Raw genomic sequence first — 19,747 nt, 5'->3', positions numbered from 1 at the left:
ACCGCCTGTGGGCGTTTCTGGGGTGGGGGGAGGGACTTGTTGCGTGGGCTTCCTAGAATTTTATATCTTGCCAGGTGAGAATGCTACTCGAGGGGAGGGTCGACGGGCGGGGCTTTTTCCTACGGATGCCACCGCCCTAGGTCTGGGGGCGACTGTCCCGAGCCGAGAGGGGAGTCGATCGGGTGATGGGGCAGGTGGGGGGCTTCCCCCAAGCCGCAGAAGGAGCCCCGGCGGCTCGGGCGCCGTGGGCCTGGGGCTGCGGGCAGGCGGGCCTCGGACCCAGGTGCTGCCGGGGGCGGGTCCCCGCCCACTGCGCTGGAAGCTGCTCGCGAGCTTTATAAAAAGTAAGAGCGTTGGGAGGAGGGCAGGCGGGGTGATGCGGCTGGGAGAGGAAAAGTCCGCAGGAAAGCGTAGGACGTGAAGGCGAAGGTTAGCATAAACTTTGAAATCGGCCAGAAGTCTGAACTCTCCCGCTCTCCGGAACACGGAAGGGAAACTGTCCTGCTGATAACCCAGTTATGTGTATTCGGCGAGTTACTTCTCTGATTGTGTCTTGCACAGGCTGACATTAAAATCTAGTTTCCTTCCGCCAAACTCGGGAACGGCGATCGTGAAGCGTGCGGATCCAGGAGAAACAACCGCAAAATTAGCATCCTTGTACACTAGCTCTGATAAGAAAGCAGGCACCCACGATGAGACGTTACCGTGTGAAGGTATAGAGAGATCTTTCTCGTAAGGTTAAGTGTGAGGGTGGAATACTGTCTTAACAGAGGCTCAGAAAGCTGTTAGCCTAAGGCCCAGGGACTGGCTCCAGTTTTGTATGTTTTTGTAAATAAACGGCCCATAACTTGCATTATATTGTCAAAGGGGTACCTGCAAAGTAAGAATAATTAAAGTTTGTTGGCAGAAAACGGTTTTGTTTTGCCGGGCTTCACATCAGATAAGGTGGGTTGGTTGCTTTGATAAATGGTTTGGCCAGGGTGATGTGTATTCACTTTGTAAATGGTTTCAGAGGCTCACTTTTTTACCTATTTAGTGGTCGGAAGATATTCACACTTACAATACTTTATAATAGTCGCGTGTTTATATCCAGAGAAAGAATTCATTGAACAAGGATCCCATGCCAGGCTCAGTACTAGGTTTTGAGAATACTGTGCACAAAATAGACATGTCCTTGCCCTCTGGAACTTTACGGAAAGAAGAAATGTAAAAAAATAAATAACCTTCAACTGAGCTTTGTAATACAACATTTCTTTTTTCTCACTGGAAAGTAATAAAGAGGTATAAATTTTGTTAATTTTTTATGTGGTATAAATTTCACGAAGTGTCAAAACTAAGCAAATTTGCCAATAATCTGTTGTACTACAAACTATCAGTAAAAAATTGGGGACGTGTTTCCTCCATGTATATATTATTTGTGCATTATATATACCTTATGTATGTATATATACACATACGCATTACTAATATGTTAAATGTTAGTAGAGCTCCATTTCTCATGCTTAGATAATGGAAGCTCTAATATTCTTGCACCCCATGAATCTTCCATATCTATCACTTTGGAAACCACTATACTCACCCACCTCCAATTCCTGGCCGAGTTTTTTAGTCTTCACCATTATCTCCTTGAATAATGTATGTGTTTAAGGGTTTACAACAATTTCTTTATATCCATGTGATATCCAGTTGACTTGCTACAGCCTTAAACAGCAAACCTTTTATTCCGGTATCTGGATACCTCTTCCTTCCACTAACCATTAATTCATTAGACGTAAATCTTTTCGTCTTGCTCACCTCCTAGTCAGGGATGTTGAGAACCCTCTGATAGTATTCTGTAACAGTTGATTCCTAGAAGACTTCCTAATGTAAAATACCAAGTGTAAATGGAGCCAGAGGCATTTATCTTAAAATCAAACTATGTCTTCTAGTGCCTCCCTCTGTAAGAAAAAGAATGGATCAAAAAAACTTTTAAAAAATTATCTTTAACCTAGGTTCTTCCAAATGAATTTAAAAGGTATGACACAAATAAAATATTGGTATGTACTCTGAAACTGTGTGCTCCTCATACTCTCCTATTTACCTTTTTCAGGACTAGGAAACTGATATTCCACCCAGAATGGAAGTGTGTCCTTACTGTAAGAAACCATTTAAACGATTAAAATCCCACTTGCCACACTGTAAGATGATAGGACCAACTATACCTGCTGATCAAAATGTCTGTCAGTCCAAGCAGGCTACACTCTCACCTGCCAAGAAAATGAAAAGTCCAATCAAAGACTTAAATAAAGCTAAAGAAAGAGAGTTGGGGACAAAGAGTGAGAAAAGAAATACTAAGTTGATAAGGGACAAACCAAAACAGACAACTGAGTCATTTCCAGTACCAGCTACTGGTTTGGAAAGAGCAAGTAATACAAAGGCAGATAAAGACATCAAAAATCAAATTCAACTCTCCTTCAAAATATTCAAAAATCCTGAACCAAAGATTACTTCCCAAGGAGAAACTAAGGCTCGGTTTTGTGCATCAAAGAACACTACTAAAAGAGAACTTCCCAAAGAGTTGCCTAAATCAGGGGAAAGAAGAAGTAATCCTTCAGAAACCAAAGAATCTTTACCTCTGGGCCCAATGGAACCTTGTTTATCAAATCAAGATAGGAAACATTCTTCAGCCTTACCTAATGATGTACAAACCACTTCTGCTCATTTAAAATTGGATAAAATCGATCCCTCAAGACAGAAGCTTCAAGTAAAATTACTAGATATGCCTATTGGTGATTATCATAGTTCTCCCAGAAAGCTCAATTATGGGGATGAAAGAGTAAGAACGTCATTTTTAAGTGATGAGAGAGACACCAAGGCCAGGGATCACCTCTCAGAAGTCTCTACTAACGTTAGAGAGACTGAGAATCAGGAAAAGAACAGAGAGTCACAAATTTTAGCTTTTAAAGTTAGCCCATTAGGTAAAATCCAAGTCAAGAAGAACCAAGGAAAAGGACTGATCCTCGAAGTAGAGGCACATGGGAACAAAGGACATGCAGAGAAAAGTGTATCGGTGACAAAAATGCAGGAATGCCCTTCCGTGAGTGATGACTCGAAGAACTTCAGTACTGATGATTCAGCCACAGAGACGAAATCTCGAGATGAATGTCCCAGTTTAAATTTGTTCACACCAAGGGAGACAGCTTGCAATGAGTTTCTTTCTGTGTCACAGTCACGTAATCCAAGTCTTGCCTCTCTGGCTATAAAATTTCTTCAAGAAGAGAAAGCAGCAACCTGCAATCGTAATCGAGTCCCTGATGCAAAGGCATTGATGGAGAGCGAGGACCAGGCTTCTCTGCAGCCCCCTCCTGGCTGTTGGCCCCAAGCCTCAAACCCGGGGTGCCAGCAGTCTTTACATTCAGCCCAGCGCCATATTTCTAAAAGTCCCTTCACCCATCAGATGGATGTTCCTGAGAAGAAGGCCCTTCCCAGCTCTCTGGGGCTAGAGTGGTTTCCAGAGCTCTATCCTGGTTATCTTGGATTAGGGGTGTTGCCAGGAAAGCCTCGTTACTGGAATTCAGTGGCCCAGAAGCCCCTGCTCATCAGCCCCCAGGGGGAAAGACTTTCACAAGGTAAACGTGCTCAATTTCAAGGGCCATCCAGCCCATATAGACCGCTCTGTGCCTTTGGAATTTATGAGAGTCAGAATACTATTTTCATTCACTTAGCTTATTTTTACCGGGGCATTCAAGTGCACTGGACTTAAATTGTTCTGAAAACATTATTTCTTGTTTCAGGGGTAACAATGGTTTATCACTCTCCCATCCCCTCCACCAATAGTTGAAGGTTGGCTTAAGACAGGCTGGCTGGTATACTGAAAGCAGTTGAATTTCAACATTGGGAAGAGGCATGGCCAATAGAAATTGGGTGGGTACTCAAGCTGAATGGACTCAAGAAAAGCATCAAATTGTAAGGATCAGCCTAAATAGAACAAGCACTGTGTTCGGATTTCAATCAGGACCGGGTTGTACACAAAATAGGTTCCGGGTTTATGGTCAAATGCAGCATCTGGGAATTGAGAGTAGCAGGGTACAAGCAGACACAATTTTTTGATTTGGGGGCAGGATGAGATTAAAACTGTACAGGGAGGCATGGCCTTCAAGGCAGATAGTTAGTTGGAAATGGAGGTTCAGGAGATGAGGACCAGGAATAGAGGGTGCTGCAAAAAAGGTGTAGAAGTCCGTGCACTAGAAAAATTCGTCCACAAAGAATAGGTAGCACCCAAGAATGGAACCAGAGACAGCCTCAAGACGTAAGAGATTGGGGGGTGGGGGGGTGAGACATTGAAACTGATCTGAATTGTGAATCAGTCTCTTGAGAAGCTTCCTAAATGCTCCTCATTGGTGCCTAGAATAGCTTAACTAGTGGGTCGGACTGAGGCCCCAGGTAGGAGCGAAGAAGTTCCCATCAGTCATTTCAGGTATCCTCGTTTTTTCCTGCTGAATCTCACCTTTAGTTATTAGAGCACCTCTCTAGTTACAATATAGAAAGTTTCTTCATTTTCCTCACCAGGAAGCTTTGGATTTTTTCCCTTTTTTTTAGGTTTTCCAGGGGCATAATTGGCTTAATGTAGCACCCGTCTCTTTTGTGTGTGTATCGTGTGATTGATGCTTTTAGATTTATTTTGACAGGAGACCTGTCGTGACTCAGAATAGGTTCACACCTGAAAAACTTGTATTATCTCTTCCTAAAGGGATATATTTTTCCCTCTGATATATTTTATAAATGATCACATAGTCACTAAACCCGCTTGTCAGGTTTAAAAAGCATTTTCTTTTGTATTTTAATTATCCCTTTCTACAGATTTCAAAATGGAAGTGCATTAAGTAAAGACTTGCTAGCTAAAGCTGCATTTTCTTCAACTGCCACAGCGATTATCGATTTTTCCACAAACTGGTCTAACATCTAAACTCTACAAAATTCTAGTCTTAAGCCCCTTCTCCATATGAAACATCGAGTGAATATTAACATTTTTGTAGCTGTGGTTTTCAGAGTGCTTCTGCCTATTTTCTTATTTTGGCCTCCCCACTTGGGCAGAGTGATTTTGTCTCTGTTTTGTAGGTGATGAAACACGCACAGGGAAAATGATTTGTCCAAGGTCATGCTGCCAATAAATGGTAAAGTTACAAGCAGAACCCAGTCTGCTGAGGCCTAGTTTAATCCTTTCCACTAAGCCATGTTGTAGAAAATACGCTGTGACTAGAAACATAGGTATCTGTTATATCTCTTTCCTTCTCAGTTGCATAAACACACAGCCCATAGCAAATCTCTCTAGCAAGTAGACTTCTTTATTGTCTGTACTATGCTTTATAGTGTTAAGGAGTGTCCTCCATACATCCACTTTTCATTTTAAATGAAAAAAGGAGGGAACTGGCATTTGTCAAATGATGACTATTTCAGTCATTGTGCTAGGTACATTACATTATTATCTCATTTAACCGTCATAACAAGCCTGAAGTGATGTCACTGCCCGTCCTCTTTGACAGGTGGGGAATCTGAGCCGCAGACATCTTAGTAACTTGGGCATGTTCACACAGCAAGCGGCGGTCAGGATTCAAATTCAGGTCCATCTGACTTGCACATCCACGGTCTTTAAACCCTGCCTCAGGCTACTATTTGTGTCAATTAGTGGCAGGTATCATGGTTGATACAAGTTAGTTGACACACTCACTTTAATGGGTCCCAAGAATACAGTCATAATAAGGTAAGAGATACAGTAACGTCTTTAAATCACTAGGCTTCTGAGATTCAATATGGGGGGAAAATACAATCTTTCCTTCAACAATAAAGTTCTTCCAGAATAGCGGTTAGAAACTATTTTGTTTCTAGACTTTTACAGTCCATAATATGTGATTAGTTTGGGTTTCTGTGAAACCATGTGTGGCTGTCACAGGGCCTCTAGTTCTGTTATAAACTGAAAATCTATAGAAGTTGGCCCCACAATTAATGCTCAGATTCTGACGCTGCCACTGAATGAACAGAAGACACTAGAGGAGACCATAGGATCTCAGGTCAGGACCTGATTCCTCAGTTGGCCAAGGACAGCTTCAAGGCCATCTAAATCTACAAAGAGTAAAAGTGTGGCTCCTCAGCGTTGTCATTTCACCAGGCGATGGCCACCTCCAGTGACCGCAAATTAATTTGAACTTGCCTGAAGTCTTTGCAGGAGAACATGGGCTGTCCGTCCATTTGGCCTTCTTTGTCTCAGGAAGCCAGCTCATTTCTTTGATACTTAACAGGCAGGGCCAGTGAGCTAACAATTGAGTTAATTGTGATGCCTGTATGTTTAGTAGATTATCTCAGGTAAACTTATACCAATCCTGGGAGACTGGTCTTAGCCCCTTCTATAGATGAGTTTCAGAGAGGATAAATCACTTACCAACATCAAGTTTCAGTTGATGGTTGGCATCTAACATTGTCTGATCGTCTTTGCCAAGCTTTTCCAGGCATTGTTTTCTTCTGTTGGACATTAGGCTTCAACATGATGTCAGATACGCTTTCCTACACACGGAAACCTGTAACAGCCGCAAGTTCTCATACACAGAGTACCTGAGTAAACTTAGGTGAAGTGATTGCACCAGAAGAAAAGGTAACCAGGGCCTTGAGAGGCATAAAAGACTATCTTATCATTTGGATGAAACAAGGTAGAACCAAAAGCTCTCATGGCCAACAAAAAATGGATGTATTTTGGTGACCTACGCTAGGAAATCCCAAGGGAGACTGATAGTTCTGAGGGTGCCGCAGAGTTTTAGTCAATCAGGGATAAGAATTCAGCTTACGGAGTTTGGCAGCATCAGGCACCATCTTTTGAGGTTCAGGGAGAAGGCTTTTCATGGACTCACTACCAAAATGGGTAGTTTTCCTGGCCTTGGAGAAATTCAATTTTAGAAGTTCAAGATTTAAATCTCAAGAGACTCAACAAGTACAAGTGTCAGAGAGTCCTCAGCAATAGAAACTCATATCCGTTGTTCAAAGGAAAGCTTTCAGAGTCCCCGTAGCCTTGAGAGCGCTCAGTCAGGGGCACAGGGGGCTTTCGGGACTCAAGAGTTTAAAAAGAGATCTGGGTCCTTGGTTGCCAAGTCTGGAAAGTCAGCAGTTTCACACGGGCACTATTTAGATTAACGATTCATAGGCATCATTCCCAGAGACCGAAGGCCTCAAAATCCTCTATCTTCACACTTTTCCTAAGTGTTTCTGAAGAGCAGCCAAGTTAGAGAACTGCTGAGTGGGTGCTGGCACTGGGGCAGGTGCCTCAGACCCAGCGAGAGGATATCCTCAGACAAATGGTGGGGGAGGGGAAGGTGTTTGGAAAAAATATAGTCCACACAACTACAGAAAGCAAAACTTGGCTGATGGGGATATCAGAAGGTAAAGTAAGAAAACCTTATAGGGTCATGGGTTTTTAAAAGCCGAGAAACAGCTCATCTTGAAACAGCATTTCCATCCATCAGGATGGTCTAGGGGAAGGGGCTCAGAATAGTCAGGATCAGAGCTAGAGCAGCAATATAACAAGCCAGGGTGTAGGTCCTGTTGGCCTGAGGAGTCCATGAAAGGGGGTGTTTTAGATTTTTTTAAAAGCCTGTGCGTTTAAGGGGTAAGATCATACACCTGGGATTCCAAGTAGGTCAGAAGGGTGTTAGGAAATATTAGGTCTGGAGGGTAGGTGAGGGTTTTCAGTGGTTGAATTAGAGAGTGGAGGCAGTGTCGCTGGAAGGTTAACCACACATGTTGGATTTGAAATGGACACTGGTGGGTATAGGGCAGTGTCTAGGAGATGAGGTGACAGAGGCACAGTGGGTATTCCAGTCCCAGGCCCACAACCAGGCCAACAGGGATGGAAATCAGAACCCAGAGTACCTGGGCACCAGGCAAGAAGGCACTGGAAAAACTCTTAACAGGACTTCTGTGGGGGCTGAGCTGGCCTCTCCTGGGCTTCTTAGATGTCCCAGTTCAGGGCCTGAACTAATGTCATACAAGTCAATTTGAACCTGAACCAAAGTAAATAGGATCAACTGGCTGGAGACAGAACCGAGGCGAGCCACACAGTTCCTGACACTGCTGAGAAAGTGGGTGCAGTTGTGTCTCCCCATCTTTTCAAGTTTTTTCCAGGTGAATGGGCTATCATGCTTTTTTTTTAAGAGACTATTTTTCACCTTGCAAGAAAATTTTCTTCTGTGTAACTTCTTAGAAGCTAGTAGCATGGTTCTTTTCATTGTGACCTAATACGATGATGATCATTTGCATATATTTTTACACCCACAACAACTTTTACCACACTTGCTAAACCTGTCGTAAATATTTGCTTAATTTATCCATTATCCCTGATGAAGCAAACCAAGACCAGAGAATCGGCGATAGAAGACATTCCCTGCCTATAATTAAACAGAGAAAAAATGGTGCAGGAAAAAATGTAAACACATGGCCAGGCCCTCCTTTCTGGTTCCACTTTGGTTATTCGTGTGTTGAACATAAATACGAAATGTTGACCGGTCAGCAGTAGCAACGTGGTACCAGAATAGATGTGCTGAGCGTAGTAGATACAGTGACAAGTAGCAGTAGTTGATATTGAAATCGTAGAAAGTCGTGCTTTTTGCTAAGATGTTTAGCAAGTGATAGAACTAGGAGCGATTCATTCCATTAGGCACATAGGCAGGATCATCTGAGCAGGGCATGCATTCAGATTGGAAGTGTATCCAGGTCCTGATCCCCAGGGCTCCCTCAGCCTTTGAAAAGCCTTTTTTTGACGTGCAATAGAGCTGCAGCCCAGTGCAGATGTTAATCCACCTCTTCAAATATACTTTCCCTGCGGCTTAGCCCTGGGACCCTTGAGTACTGAGTGTCTAGGAAGAGGATCCGTTTAGATGAAGTATCACAGTGACTTCTGTTTGGAACCGTAGTTCCTTTGTTGGGAAGAAGTTTGACTGCTCTGAGGAGTTGGGAACCACCAGCCAGGCTTGCAACCTCCACCGTTGCTCTAATGAGACTCTTGGGAGCTGTGCAAAGAGGTGAGGCCGGAGTCATTAACTGTCGGGTTCTGTTGCTGCTTGCAAGCATTTGGAGAATTTTCTCTTTCTTTAGCCATGACTGTCACGGCAAGGCTAAAGAAAAGAGACAAATGTGTCGTCTTCCTGCTCTTGCATTTGTCTGCTTTCATTCTGGAGCCTGACATAACTGAAAGCACCAAAGCTAATAAAATAGCCGCTGCCATTCATTGAACAGCTTTCATGTTTTAATGCCTACCTCTGCCTCTCTGCCGCTTACCCCCATCTCTCCCTTGCCCGTGTTGATCATCCCAAAGCCAGTCAATCATATTAATCTTGCCACTAAAGATTTTAACCAAACTCCTAAAAACAAGAGTAACTAATTTAAATTTCTTAAACGTCTTCCAGACTTGAGCCTTTTCACCTGTTTAAATATACGTAGTGAAGGGCCGGCCGAGTGGCTCAGTTGGTTAAGAGCTCGCTCAAGAGTTTGAGCTCTGAGCAACAGCGGTTCGAGTCCAGCCCAAGCTGAGCAGCCGCTGAGCTGCCAACAGGTAGCAGGATGGCTCAGCTTAAAAAAAAAAAAAAAGTAAATATACGTAGTGATACGTAAATTCTTTAAGCTATAATACAGTTCCATCACCCAGGCTACCTGGGGTAATTTGCATAACGCGCAGATAATGCCAGTTACAGCTCACTGTGACAGCTAGACCTGTCTTTTTTAAACAGGGTGGATAAGGTGCAGCGCCAGAGTCGGTGGCCTCACGATGCTCGTCACCGGATACTTCGCTCTTTGTTATAGCTGGAGCTTCAGGCATCTGAGTAAGCCTTTCCATATTTTTAGCCTCGGTTACAGGTCACAGCCCATTAGAGGGGACCTCCAAGGGATTCTCAGAATTGCTTTTTGTAGTATTACAGTTTGGCACTGTCTGACGTGCACTTGTGAATGAGCTTTGCCCGAAGCACTGGAATTGTGTTTTAATTAAGAGGTTTTGGTTCTAATGGCCTTTATACGACTTGACTGGAATTTGCATAATTGCTCTTGTGCTCCATTTAAGGTTGTCACTGGAGATCTGCCTCCTAGATCAGGGTTCTTCTTGGTGACTTTTTTTTTTTTAAGATTTTATTAGGGAATTGGGGGAGGGGAACAGACAAGTTGCTGTCGTTTTGTTCCTCAGTCTAGTTGTGGAGGACCTCGCTTCACTGGCCCATGTTGGTATTATCATTGCGCTCTTCCCAGGTGAGGCAGTCACTCATCTGGCCATTGGACAGCCGCTCAGAGCAGCTCAGGAAAGTTCACGCACACTGCTGTCCAGCCCCTCTGCAGCCTACGCCCAGCTCCAGGTGGAGCTGTTGTTCACCATCTTAGCTGTAGAGGGCGCAGCATCACTGGCCCTCATTGGGATCCGAACCGGGGCCCTGCTGCTCAGAGCTGGCGTCCCAAGCCAACGCTTAACCAATGCGCCACTCAGCCAGCACTCCTTGGTGACTTTTTAATTCCTACCTAAGAGCTTTTTTTTTCTTTTCTGCTTGGATGACTCTTTTAATGGTGAGCTCCAGATCACCAACACAGTAACTGTCAATTCAACTACACCAAGGTTTCTGAAGACAATGGCTTCTGACTGAGCCCAAGCAGGTTGTAAATAAATTTCAAATGGAACCTGGCCATCACCCTGAAGGAATTCTAACTTCACACTGTTGGGGTAATTTACCAAGGTGGCTTCAGAGTTGACTAACTTTACACAGCACATTTAAAAAAACACATTTATTCAGCGTCATGATCAGACTATTCTATTTAGCAATCAATAGCAGGGGTGCAAAAAAAAAAACTACATTAAAACCCTTTGTTGGAATGCTTTACACTTTCCACAGAACAGAAACGAAAATGACCTGTTATACAATTAGTCACAAATACAGTCCTCAAGTTTTTTGCCCATACACATGAGTATTGTCTAAAACATGTCTTCTTTGTAGCAGCTAGGCCCTGCCACCACTGTGCTTGGCTAGGTTCACAAATCTGTCGTAACCTGTAGCTTCCCTGTCACTTCTCTGGCTCTCCTCTCCTGCAAAGCTGTTTCCTGGCAGTAATCAAAACCTTCTGTCACTGCCATAGCTGCTGCTGCTGCTGGAATCGCCATAGACACCTTGGTTTCGCGGTTTGGCAAAGTATTGGCCTCCAGACACCATAGGGGCCAGAGCTTCTGCCTCCAAAGTTGCCTCCTTTCATGGGTCCAAAATTTGAAGACTGATTGTGGTAATTGCCAAAATCGTTGTAGCTTCCACCACCTCCAAAATTGCTTCCATCACTACCAAATCCATTATAGCCATCCCCACTGTCACCATATCCTCCACCACCACACCTGCCACAAAATCCACCTAGACCACTGAAGTTTCCTCCATGACCCAAGTTGTCATTCCCACCAAAACCACCTCCTCCACCACCACCTAATTTTCCAGAACCACTTCGACCTCTTTGACTGGATGAAGCACTAGCCATCTCTTGCTTAGATGGGGCTTTCCCTACTGCACAGTTGTGGCCATTCTCAGGATGGTATTTCTGAGTGACAATCTTTGTCTACAGAGTCATGGTCATCAAAGATTACAAAAGCAAAACCTCTCTTCTTGCCACTGCCTCGGTCAGTCATGATTTCAATCACTGCCATTTTCCTATACTGTTCAAAACAATCTCTTAGGTGATGTTCTTTAGTGTCTTCTTTAATACCACAAACAGAAATCTTTTTCACAGTTAAGTGGGCTCCAGGTCTTTAAGAATCTTCTCTTGAGACAGCCGTCTTTGGTCCCACAGCTCTTCCATCCACCTCGTGTGGCCTTGCCTTCCTGGCTGCATGTACCCCTCCACAGTGGCATAGGTGACAAACCCAAAGCCTCTGGAGCGCTTGGGTCTCTCATCACCACACAGTCTGGGAGGTTCCCCATTGCTCAGAATGGCTCCTCAGACTCTCATCTGTTGTTTCAAAGCTCAAGCCTCCGATGAAGAGCTTCCACAGCTGTTCAGGCTCTTTGGGAGACTCTGACTTAGATATGACGACCGCGGGAAGGGAGACTTGAACGATGCTTACTTGGTGGCGTCCACCGACAGCTAAAGCAAGAACTTCTTTTTAGGATTGAAACCAAACAGCTTCCAGCCCACAAAAGAGAGGGAGAAACAATATAGCTGTCACTCGTCAGCGTGTCTGAGGCTTACGGCTGTCGTAGCTAATCTATTTTTAACATTTCAAAACAACTACCCTTCCAGTTACCATCTTCAGCTCGCACCAGATCTTACCAGGAGGGAAATACCTGGATTTCATTTCTCTTTTAGTTCAAGATGACTTTTGCTCATTTTTTAATTTATTGTTTTATAAAAATATATCCTTATAGTTAAAAGTTTAAAAAAAAGATGTATAAGATATTCAAAAAGCCCAGTATTTTCCCACAATTTAAACAAACAAAACCCCAGACACTTACAAATGAAAACGTTTGGCATAAAAGTACAAGATAACCACTAACGCTAAAAGTCCATAGAATTCACTTTAGAAAACTTCTAAAACACCAAATATGACTCGACTTGGACTTTTGGGGAAATTCAGTGTCTATAAGTAGGACAGCAGCAGAAATGGGACTGCAGCCAGCTGCCGTGCGCGTTCTGACCGGTAGGGATGGTGTGGTCACCTGGTACCAGTGAGAAAGGATTCCTTCCTGACCATCCCCGCAGAACGGGAGATGCAGAAAACCTTGAGTCATTTCTTTCACAGGGAAAAGACCTTGCCTTCGACTCACGCCTCTCCGAAAGGGAGCATTTCCCCGATACCTGAGGTTATGTTTCCCATCTCTAAATTGAGGCTGAAGAAAGGGAAGTAGAAACTTCTCATGGCTGCCTAAGACTTCATTCCTAAATTTATGAAACAAAAACTTAACAGAATACTGTGTAGAGACGAGATAAAAACAGTCCATAGAAATGGCCTCTCAGATCCTTACATTTATCTCTGTTTATCCAAAGGGCTGCGGCGCTGGCGTCAGTAGTGACCTGGACACCACTCAGGAACACGCCAGAACTCCGAATGCGGTGGAGATGGCCACTGGAGATGTTTAACAATTTCATGTTGTATTGGGGGCAGGTAGAGGGGCTGAAAAGAATAAATTATTTAAAGCAATTATTTAGGAAATAACGTTTTTTTAATGTGGACATACCTGGTTCTGTCTGGATATTTCTTCAGCTTGCTCTCAAAAGTGACTGAAAGTTACTGAAAAACATCAGTTTGTTTAATCATAAAGGCTGATGTTATTCAAGGAGAGGTGAAGATGACAAAGTTTATCATTAAAATTTTTAAATAGCAATTTCCCAATTGTCAGTAAAAACTAATACCTCAAGTTTAAATCTTTCTCCCTAAAATTCTCTAACCCTTGGCATTTTACTATTCATCTATACTAGATACTGAGATACGAATACAGAATAATATCTGAATTGGCAGAAAATCGGCATACATCAGGCCGTCCCCTTAGGAATGGTTAGGCTCTTTTGGGTCCTCAACCAGATCGTAGCTGGTATGAAAAACAAAAAAGCAAAGTAAGGATAGATATAGATTGCTGGTGAGCCTACGCAAAATCCTGAGATATTCTTTAAGCTGATTAAAATAAAATAGCACATGAAACCACGTTAAATCGCCTTTTATATATCCTAAGTGACTACAATAGTGAGCTAGTGGTTTCAGTGCATCACCTCCTTCTGGAAACTTCTCAGAATCCCACCCCTATCTCTTCTCACGACTTCAGGGAAATACTTCCATTTCTTTTACTTCGTTAGGGTTGTTTTGGGCTGGCGGGTTTTCTGTGACACCCCCCGCTCCATCAAAATATTCAGTGTTTTTCTAATTTTATGACTTTGGCCCCTACAGAGTAACTTGCATACTTACAGATAAAAGAATCTCTGAGGAAATTTATCCATCAGCACAGATGGATAACTTTTTCCAACCCCCTTTTCCAGGACAGAGGGTTGATTATATATCACATATAGATATACCCATATCTGTATATCTGAAGATATCACACACACACACACACACACACGGTGCCAAAAAAATGTATACACATTTTAAGAAAGGAAAAAACTATTAAAATTACGCTGATGGTAACCACTTTGAGCACCTCTTACAATTGCAGAAGTCAAACGTGACTTGTATTCTTCTTTCGTTATCGGTATATATTGAGTATTACAATTTTAATACAGTTTTTTCCTTTCTTAAATGGGTATACATTTTTTTGGCACTATGTATGTGTGTAGTGTGTGTGTGTATATATATACACACACTACACACATACACACTAATTAAGACATATATATATATATATATATATATATATATATATATATATATATATATATATCTTACCTTTGCTTGTGTTATCCTTATGCCAGAATACATGAGGTCAGGCCCTCTTTTTTTTTTTTTTTTTCCCCATGTGGGAGTCGAACCGGCAATCTTGCTGTTAAGGGTGCACATTCCATCCACTGAGCCATCCAGGCGGCAGCTCAGCTCAAGGTGCCCAGTTCAGTCCCAGTCACAGGTGGGTGTAGCTCACCATCGAACAGGCAATCTTGTCATTAGGAGCACATGCTCTTACCAGCTGAGCCATCCTGCCACCTGTTGGCAGCTCAGCAGCAGCTCAGTTCGGGCTAAGCTCATTGGCCCATGTGGGAATCGAACCAGCGACCCTGTTGCACAGAGCTCATGCTCTTAAAGCAAACTCTTAACCAACTGAGCCACTCGGCCGGCCCTAGGTCAGGCCTTCTTTTAAAAGCAAGTGTGCTGTTTTAAGGCCAACATTTATTTATTTGCATACATCTCCTCTCAAAACGAGTTCTGGCTCTCTACTGCTTTATCTACCCTTTCTATTCCCAATCCCCTGTACCTCTTCCCCTCTCTAATGATCCCCAGTGGAAATACTAAAATTCTGCATCACATTCTCATGGCTAAGGAAAAGGATACAAGAATTCTCCATAAGGAAAAATTTATGGTTGAGGGAGAGTATTACATTTAATTATTTTAGTTTAATATTTCTAACAACGTCATTGGAACTCCAAAAATAGTCTTTCCCTTTGAAAAGGCCTCGTGCCCATTTGTAAATGCCCTTTAACAGAGACACTTAGGGAAGGATTCTCCCTGCGCCTCCCCCTTTGTCCTTACTCTAGATCAGAAACTCTCAGGGCGTGAAGGTAGATGAGAATGACCTCTCAGCGAGGTCCTCCTAATTCCCCAGTCCCCTAGAGCAGGGCTCAGCAGGTGACCAGGGCCCACAGGCACTATCCAGCCTACCGCCCATTTTCATAAAGCCTTGAACACAGCCTGCTCCTGTGCTTAGGTGGCTGCTGTCACTACAGTGGCAGAGTTGAGCAGTGACAACAGAAACCATATGGCCCGCAAACCTGAAAGTCCTTCCTGTCTGGCCTTTACAGAAAAGGTGCGACCCCTGCCCTAGAGGACTGTGACACCTCACGGACTCTGTGTAGGAGTGATGAAGGCGGGACCGCAGCTCTAAAACATTCTAAAGTAGGAGAAGCCTTTCTTGACTTCGTACCGTGGTGCCCCTGTACTATCCGCAACACAGACGTGCCATGGTGGCTTATAGCCCCTCAAGATTTTATCAAGAACATTTTCATCACTACTGTAAATAGTGTCCCTTCCATAATCAGAATGCTAAAACATAATGGAAAGATGTAATTATATCAGAGTAAGTACTGTACATCCCTGGAAATCAGTTCCTTGGTGACATGAATGAACTACTGAGTGACCCATCAGTCCTAAAGGGCCGTCCACTCCATATTGCCACGTTTCAGACAAAGGTGGGACCCTACATTAACAAGAGGGTTTTTGTTTGACACAGTCACTACCAAGAATCCTAACACACATAATAGGAGAGCAAATCTTAACCGATGTCTTTGAATTAGACACTGAGCACTGATTCTTAAATACAATGATACGGGTGACTTTGAAGATGCCACAGGCAGAATCTCTAGATTCTGGAGTTACCTGGTCCTGTTCACAACGTAACAGATGGAAAAGGGTTCCTGTCTACTCATGCTGCCATCCAAGGTGGGAAAATACTTGGAAGACCTTTCATCAAGTCTTTTAAGGGTTTCTTCATAATGTTCAAAACAGTTTAAGAGAGTCGTTGAGGTCAGCCAATAACTAATGTTTTTCCTCGATCGCGATCTAAACGAACAGCATGATGAAGGAATACGCCTCATAGCTCTGGTTTGTGGTATTGGTGTAAACTTGCCCTATGAGGATACAGTCATTGTCCATATATGCAAATATCCCTACAAGTTCATTTCCACGCCAGTCCCTAATACTGTGTGTGAGCTGGTAGATTACCAGCTTCTTCCTGAGACTAGAGAGTCTTTTGAAAACTAGGGTTGTAGATGAGTGGGACTGCGACGTGCAGACGCCAGTGTGCGTCAGATAGGAGGCAGGAGTCACTGATCATCTCTTCACAAATCCAAGAGAAAAGGGGGAATGCTCTTTATAGGGTTGACCATGTTAAACAGTCCCCTTAATGTTGTGTCCAAACCATGCTCCACACCTTCCGTGGCTCTGGCGAGAGCTTCCCTAGACAAACAACAGTGCTTAGATTTTGCTTCCAAAGACAGCAGCGTGCAGTCAGCAGCAAGCCTTCCAGCAACGTGTGTGGACAAACATTCAGCCTGACAGTCCACGCCAGCAATGCATTTCCATCTTCCCATCCAGCCTGCAGATGGTGCTACCCGGCCCCTCTCCAGCCTTGAGAAGACGGGAAGGTTCAGAGACTGGAGGTCGAAAGTCCGAAGTATTTACAGGCCTTCCTAAACCCTCCACTCACACGGTCCCTGGCTGTAACTCATGTGGTCTGTACAAGGTAGATTATCCCTGGGGCTGCCTACTTGAGTTTAATCCTGAGTCTTAATATCGGAAATAACTGAGTGTACTGAAGAAAGTATATTTTTTTCTAATACACATTAAAATATTTAGCTATTAAAAATGAAATCATTTTGTTGTATTATCAATGGGGTGTTGTACGCTTTCCGGGAAACCCTTTCTGCTGCCACTATTCTTATCAGTCCTGTTTTTCCTGATTTACAGTTTATCCTGATTACTCTCAATACCTGCTCCCCACCCATGCTCATCCTATGTATTACTGCCACCATTCTTTTATAACAAAGTATTTTTTTAAATCAAGAGAATTCCTCTATTCTGATCATTTGCCTCTTCCAGGCCCTCACCTGTGAAATGGGTGGGTGTGTCCCTGAGCACCTTATCTCACTGGCTGAAGCCTCCATGGTCTGGACTATTAAATGGGGGGTAATTATACCTACTTTGCAGAGATTTGGTGAGATTAGAAGTCTTACATCTTTATTCCAGCAAGGTCTGACAGACAGTAAGAATTAAAATAACAACTCTTCGAATAAACTCCTGGCGGCATTATACTATGTTTGCTTTCTAAACTTGAACCACGCCGAGAGAGACCCCACCACAGTCCACACTAAAATCCAGCTACCATTTGGGTGCTTGTTGTGTCAAAGCCAAGTGCAGTGGGAAAGTTCTTGACGTGCATTCTCTCATTTTACCCTTACACCCACCCTGTGAGGCAGGTGCTATTATGCTGTTTTTCCAAAGTTAGGAAACGGAGGCTTGAGGAGGTTGAGTGATTGGCCTACATGCTATGTGGTATTTGTCACATAGCAGCCCAGGGAGGAGCTGGCACTCGGACTCCCCCAAACCTGCCCCCTGGGCCAGCTTTCCTTCAGGCTGCCTTACCCCTTACCCTCCAGCTCCAGGCAGGCCAGGCAGCTGTCCATCTGCCAAAGGGGGCGGGGCTAGCCCTACCGCACACCTTCTCTAGCCCCTTCTTCCTCCTTTTCTCCAAAAGGCACAGCTTAGCATCCCCACTCCTTCCCCAGTGGACTAAATTGCATTGGTGTTGACTTCTACAAGGGCACAGGTCGTACAGCATTAAATGTTGCATGCCATGTCCCTGCCTCCCAGGATAAGCCTTGTTTGTACCATCTACCTCCCTGTAGCTCCCCCATAGGGCCTGCACAGAATATAGCCTTAAATTGAAGTAAGCCATACAGGGAAGCAGCTGTCATGCTAAGAACACCATTGATTTAATTGCCAGTTTGTAGCAGCAGTTGAGGCCATATGCAAGGGAACTGCCACACGCAGCCCAGACATCTCTGCAGGAGCTGAGCAGAGTGTGATGATGACTAGTGCCGTATATTCAAGCTTGTATGGTTGTACACATACTCTGCTTCCCCATTGTGTGGATAACTTATCCTACCACACAGTCAACCTGCCTCCGGTCCTGTTGTATTCTCAGGAGCTAGCTCACTTCCAGGATAAGAAGAAATAAACCTAAATACAGCAGGCCACTTTGCCTCTCGTATCCTGTGTAGGCCAACAACCGGGTTCACTGGGACATTGGGAACAGAGAAGGCCACAGGAAGGCCAAGGAGGTTTTTACTGGCAGGTCCTCCAGTCCCCAGACACACCTGAGGTTATGCTTCAGTGACTGACCAGTTCAGTCTTACTGCATTTACTGGCATAATGGCCCATTTTTCGACACTGCAAGAGAAAACGTTAATGTCATGACTTGGTGAATTCAAATTCCAACAGAAAAAAACCTAAATCGTCTAGGGAGCCAAAGGAGAAAGTTAGCGGGCTTTCTTAGGAATTGAGTGGATTCTGCTCCTAAGTGGAGCCCCGTTTCAGGCCTGAAAGACCTTGAGATACAAGCTGGGCGTCACTATCTGAGAAAACAGGCCTCTGGGTGTTCAAAGGCCATTAAATCAAATGCACGAGGAAGTTCCACGGTCTGTGTTCCAACTATCTCTGGCAGAGCAGAGGAGTCAAAGCTCAAGGCAGTTAGAGGCTATCTCATGAAAATATGATAAAACATGAGGTTCTTTCTGCTAAACCAGGAGATAGCCCAAAGAAAACCCATGTGCTCCGTTCACTTCCTTACCAACCTCTGCCCCCAAACCCTGAGGACACTCTCTATAAATAACTCCAGAGAATTCCTAGGCATCAAAGTAAGAAATGAAAGACGTTTCACTTATTAGCCTTTAAAAGAAATAAATAGTCTCATCGGGCAGGAGATATTTACAAATAAGATTCGGTTGTTGAGACTTTCCAGTTGGAACATTTGGTTTACCGGTATCCCCTCACTCTCTGAATTCACACTCCTAAACCCACGGACGGTTTTCTTATCTGTGGCAGAAAAGTAGTCACACTTTCTGCAGGGAGTCACCCCCACCCTCCAGCCCTCAAAAGAACAACAGCCCTCTTACCCTGTAGCAGGGGCCCTGCTCCGGCACCCTGAGCCCCAGGCAGTAGGAGACCAGCCGCTCTTGGGGCCTCATCTGAGGGGGGAGACGCAGGCAATCCATTGGGGAAGGGGGCTTGCGAGGTCCCCAGGCAGAAGCAGAAGGTGCTGAACCCCGTGGCCAGTTGAGAAGCTGCAGATAAAGGGAAGGCGTGAAGAAGCAAGGATCTACCGCAGACATTCCTTCTGTGCAGACAAGGTGACTTCACACGGAGGGCAGGGGCTCTGGCCAGGCGTTCAGGCAGAAACCAGGCATGAAATGCCTGTATTTACAGTTTGAATTGCTGAAAGCATGCCTTTTGATGGACGTTAGAAATGGGCTTGTAATTCCCCAGTCACTGAAGATTGCTTCCCACCTTCTCTCGGAGATC

General features: G+C 44.1%; 2 protein-coding genes and 1 pseudogene across 4 annotated transcripts in view; 1 reads left to right on the top strand and 2 right to left on the bottom strand.

Moving 5' to 3' along the window:
• The first annotated feature begins 356 nt into the window (after nucleotides 1–356).
• MTNAP1 (mitochondrial nucleoid associated protein 1) lies at nucleotides 357–13,679 on the top strand. The gene is made up of 5 exons (XM_019650946.1): nucleotides 357–713; nucleotides 2,090–3,608; nucleotides 8,934–9,041; nucleotides 9,747–9,839; nucleotides 13,018–13,679. The coding sequence occupies exons 2-5, from the start codon at nucleotides 2,117–2,119 to the stop codon at nucleotides 13,038–13,040; spliced, it is 1,716 nt and encodes a 571-aa protein (XP_019506491.1). The 5' UTR covers nucleotides 357–713; nucleotides 2,090–2,116; the 3' UTR covers nucleotides 13,041–13,679.
• On the bottom strand, nucleotides 10,690–12,889 carry LOC109387196 (heterogeneous nuclear ribonucleoprotein A1-like; annotated as a pseudogene).
• A 1,049-nt stretch (nucleotides 13,680–14,728) lies between the features above and the next one.
• The window catches only part of CPSF4L (cleavage and polyadenylation specific factor 4 like), a 21,351-nt gene continuing 16,332 nt past the window's right edge, over nucleotides 14,729–19,747 (bottom strand). For 2 of the 3 annotated variants that reach the window (XM_019650953.1, XM_019650952.1), the window contains exon 6: nucleotides 14,729–19,509. In XM_019650953.1, the coding sequence (XP_019506498.1) occupies nucleotides 19,410–19,509 (100 nt within the window). In that variant the 3' untranslated portion in view covers nucleotides 14,729–19,409. The remainder of the gene's footprint in view (nucleotides 19,510–19,747) is intronic. The other variant, XR_002124944.1, reaches the window with a different exon arrangement.

This window comes from Hipposideros armiger, unplaced genomic scaffold (genome assembly GCF_001890085.2).
Source record: "Hipposideros armiger isolate ML-2016 unplaced genomic scaffold, ASM189008v1 scaffold_150, whole genome shotgun sequence".
Classification (NCBI taxonomy): Eukaryota; Metazoa; Chordata; class Mammalia; order Chiroptera; family Hipposideridae; genus Hipposideros; species Hipposideros armiger.
Note: the sequence above shows the minus strand (reverse complement) of the source record. Positions and strands in the feature narration are given on the sequence as shown.

What these genes read in the sequence shown, in the direction of transcription:
- MTNAP1 (XM_019650946.1), top strand. Translation starts at nt 2,117, where the DNA reads ATGGAAGTGTGTCCTTACTGTAAGAAACCATTTAAACGATTAAAATCC. An exon ending in GGGGGAAAGACTTTCACAAG is followed by an intron (nt 3,609 to 8,933) that starts GTAAACGTGCTC and finishes TTGGAACCGTAG; the next exon opens with TTCCTTTGTTGGGAAGAAGT. An exon ending in CTGGAGCTTCAGGCATCTGA is followed by an intron (nt 9,840 to 13,017) that starts GTAAGCCTTTCC and finishes GTTTATCCAAAG; the next exon opens with GGCTGCGGCGCTGGCGTCAG.